At 47.2% G+C, this 3631-nt stretch overlaps 1 protein-coding gene across 2 annotated transcripts in view; it reads left to right on the plus strand.

Annotated features, from left to right (window-relative positions):
• Positions 1–3631, plus strand: part of LOC105476350 (POU class 2 homeobox 3) — an 85842-nt gene that overhangs the window by 59443 nt on the left and 22768 nt on the right. The window contains exons 4-5 of one of the 2 annotated variants that reach the window (XM_011732194.2): positions 1971–2096; positions 3342–3444. In XM_011732194.2, coding sequence (XP_011730496.2) covers positions 1971–2096; positions 3342–3444 — 229 coding nt within the window. The remainder of the gene's footprint in view (positions 1–1970; positions 2097–3341; positions 3445–3631) is intronic. The other variant, XM_011732195.2, reaches the window with a different exon arrangement.

A 3631-nucleotide genomic window follows, 5' to 3' on the forward strand; every position in this document is an offset into this window, starting at 1 on the left:
AGGCACCATATTTAGGACATTAGCTACCTACTCAGTCTCTAATGTCAGTAGGATCTTCCTAATTGTCCAACCAAAGAGAATTCTTTTTTCATTTTATTTAACTTTTATTTTAAGTTCAGGGGTATATGTCCAGGTTTGTTATATAGGTAAACTTGTATCATGGGAGTTTGTTGTACAGATTATTTCATCACCCACATGTTAAGCTTAGTACCCATTAGTTATTTTTCCTGATCCTCTCCCTCCTCTCACCTTCTACCCTCCAATAGGCCCCAGTGTGTGTTGTTCCCCTCTATGTGTTCATGTGTTCTCATCATTTAGCTCACACTTATAAGTGGTATCTGGCTTTCTGTTCCTGCATTAGTTTGCTAAGGATAATGGCCTCTAGCTCCATCCACGTTCCTGCAAAGGACATTATCTCATTCTTTTTTATGGCTGTGTAGTATTCCATGGTGTATATATACCACATTTTCTTTACCCAATCTATCATCGACGGGCATTTATGTTGATTTCATGTCTTTGTTATTGTGAATAGTGTTGCGATGAACATAACATGCGCATGTGTCTTTATAATAGAGCTGTTTATAAGGAATTATTTCTTTAGTGATCCAAAGCACCGTTTTTTTCCCGAAAGGGTTAAGCACAAGTTTAGCTGTTAGTCTGAACTTTTAACTTAGGTTAAACAACACAAACAGAAGATATTCCAGGATGTCAGTGATATTCACAGTGTAGACCAAGGAAATGGTTTAAGCCAGCATCTCTAGGGCCAAGAGTTTCTATCTGGATAGGGAACAACCAGATGTCTGCTGAGGAGTGTCTTCCCAATATCTCTTACAAGGTATGGTCTAGAGCTTGTGCCCCCGTCACATTATATGAATTTAAAGTCACGTGGACACCCTCCCAGGGGACTTCCTGAAAAGCTGCAAGAGGGTAGTTTTCCTGGGATGGGAGGAGGAGTGGGCAGAAGCAGCACTTCCTGCCCTGCCCTGGGACACCTGGGAAGCCCACGCGTGGGCGGTTAGTGCTGTCATTGCAGGGTGGTAGAGACTGGAGAGAGTTTGGAAACCACCACGGGCCCCTCAGGCTGTAACTACAGCATTGGCTGTGAGGGAGACATGCCTTCACCTGTAGGAAGAGAGGCAAAGACTGTCACCAAAGCCACACAGGTGAAGAGGGCCAGCTGCAGAGGCAGACACAGAGGATGGAGAGGTGTGGAGACAAACGAGATGGGAAGGAAGACTCCTCCAGATCAGTGGTGCCCAGACTTTGGGGTTTCATAGATGAGATTCCATTGAGGAAAATAAAATACAGAATTTGGGGGAGATCAGTAAAGGGTTGCCAGTTTTTTACTCTGTGAGGTGAAGAGTTTTAAGAATACCGTTTAGGATCACTATTCTGTCCTAAATAAATTTTAACATTCTTCCTCCTAAGAAAAAAAGAATATCATCTCAGAATTTCTAAGATTTTAATCCATTTTTTTTTAAGAGACAGGGTCTCACTATGTCACCCAGGCTGGAATGCCGTGGCATGATCATAGCTCACTGCAGCCTCAAACTCCTGGGCTCGAATGATCCTCCCATCTCAGCCTCCCAACTAGCTGGGACTATAGGCATGTAACACCATGCCTGGCAAATTTTTTTTTTTTTTTTTTTTTTTTTTTTTTAGTTTAGAGATGAAGTCTTGCTATGCTGCCCAGGCTGGTCTCAAATTCCTACATCGAGCCCTATTTTTGAAAGTCACTACACTGTCATTGTTTTTGTCATTTCAGGGCCACTCACAGAGGCCTCTGCCCAGCTGCCCTGGCTGGAAGGGCACACACAGGCAGGAAAAGTAAGCTGCAGTGCAGTAGGCTCTGGGCTAGCTCTCTCCTCTCTAGGCTGGTCACTCCTTTCCTGCCTGGATCTTCCTGCCGTTTCCATCTCCAACTGCCTGATGGGATCCAGCACTGACTCTCCTCTTCCTTCCACTTGCAGATTAAAACCGAAGATCTCGGTGACTCCCTCCAGCAGACCCTCTCCCATCGGCCATGCCACCTGAGTCAAGGACCTACCATGATGTCCGGAAACCAAATGTCTGGGGTAAATGCCAGCCCATGTCAGGTAACCCTGATATTCACAGTGGGCCAGTGTGTTTAACTCAGTTCCTCTGGGAAATGTTCGACTTCCATGCTTGGTACTCTGTGAACCCGTATCAGTCTAAAGAACCCCCTGCAGGCAATGTGGGAAAGAGATTTGGAGGCTGTGAGTGGGGCTCTAAAACAGTCCTCTTACAGGTGGAGCCTGGCTAGGGATGTGAAGAAGCAGGCCTCTACTTCTCGGGGACAAAAAGGAGCCAGGCTTGCCAAAGCCAAGGACCTAACAGCCGTGCTGCTGGTGTCTGCCAGCCACATCCAGGGGAATCCTAGGTGGACAGCTGCTGCTGGGTTAGAGAACGTTTCTGTCCCCAGTGGGCCCACTCTGCCTCCCCTAAGGTTTTATGTTAGAGCCAAACTAGAATGGATTGCTGGTGGGGGAAGAAAGAGGCGTCTGAGCTAGTAACAGCCAAGGTCCGGGAGGGCGTTCATGTGATGAGACCTCTTGTCAGCAGGAATCACCTGGGGGAGAAAGAACCACTCCTTTCTGGAAACACATAAGAATGTGGATCCGTCCCTTCACCTTCCATTCAGCAAGGCGTCTCAGGTCTTCTCTCTGTGCACAAACCTAAGCTCAACCCCATGGGGCACAGAGCTCGGAGTCTCCATTGCAGAGAACTCCCCGATGCCCCAAGCATCAGAATTATTAGTCCTATGTCCTGGGCTGGTAGGAGAAACCCTGGACTTTTTGTTTAACTAAATGGGTTTTATTAAGAATGAATAGCTTGTTCCACCTCATAGCTCCCACCCGGACACCCCTCCAGGAAAGATTCAGGCCCAGGAAACAGCTGAGGCATGGCTTTTAGCATAATCAAGTGGCATGAGATTAAAAAAGAATTGGACTGTTGGGGATTGCATGTTATCTCTAGGATAAACTCTGAGAGATGGGTCATACCCAGGCTTTGCCTTCAAGGCATTTTACAGTCTAGTTGAGAGACAGGACTGACACATATAAAAATTTACTTAGGAGGTAAGGGTTAAGTAACAATATGTCGTAAGGACTTCCAGGCTGAGGGCAGAAGCTGTAACAATACCAGCATTAATGGAGTACCTACCATTTGCTAGACACTGGGGATACACAGTGGCATAAAGCAAGGTCAGCCTGCACAGTCTCCAAGTCTGGAGACTCCTGGGACAGATGTGTGGCAGGCAGATGGGGCTGATGTCCCCAGCTTGTAAATTCTGTGATGTATGTGTATCTCTCCACGTGCAGGACATGGCTTCCCTCCATCCGCTCCAGCAGCTTGTGCTGGTTCCCGGCCACTTACAGTCTGTATCCCAGTTCCTGCTATCTCAGACCCAGCCTGGGCAACAAGGTAAGAACCCTGAGGTTTTCCACATAGACCGAGTCCAGTCAAGTGCTGCTGCTGCTGCTGCTGCTTTTTGCTGGGGGAGGGGGCCTAATTGGAGAGCATGCATTAGTCAGTCACCCATCTGCTATTAAGACTTACTTATCCACCCCAGAGTCTGAGGAAGGGACCCTGGCAACGCTCCTGCAGGCTT

This window comes from Macaca nemestrina, chromosome 12 (genome assembly GCF_043159975.1).
Source record: "Macaca nemestrina isolate mMacNem1 chromosome 12, mMacNem.hap1, whole genome shotgun sequence".
Lineage (NCBI taxonomy): Eukaryota > Metazoa > Chordata > Mammalia > Primates > Cercopithecidae > Macaca > Macaca nemestrina.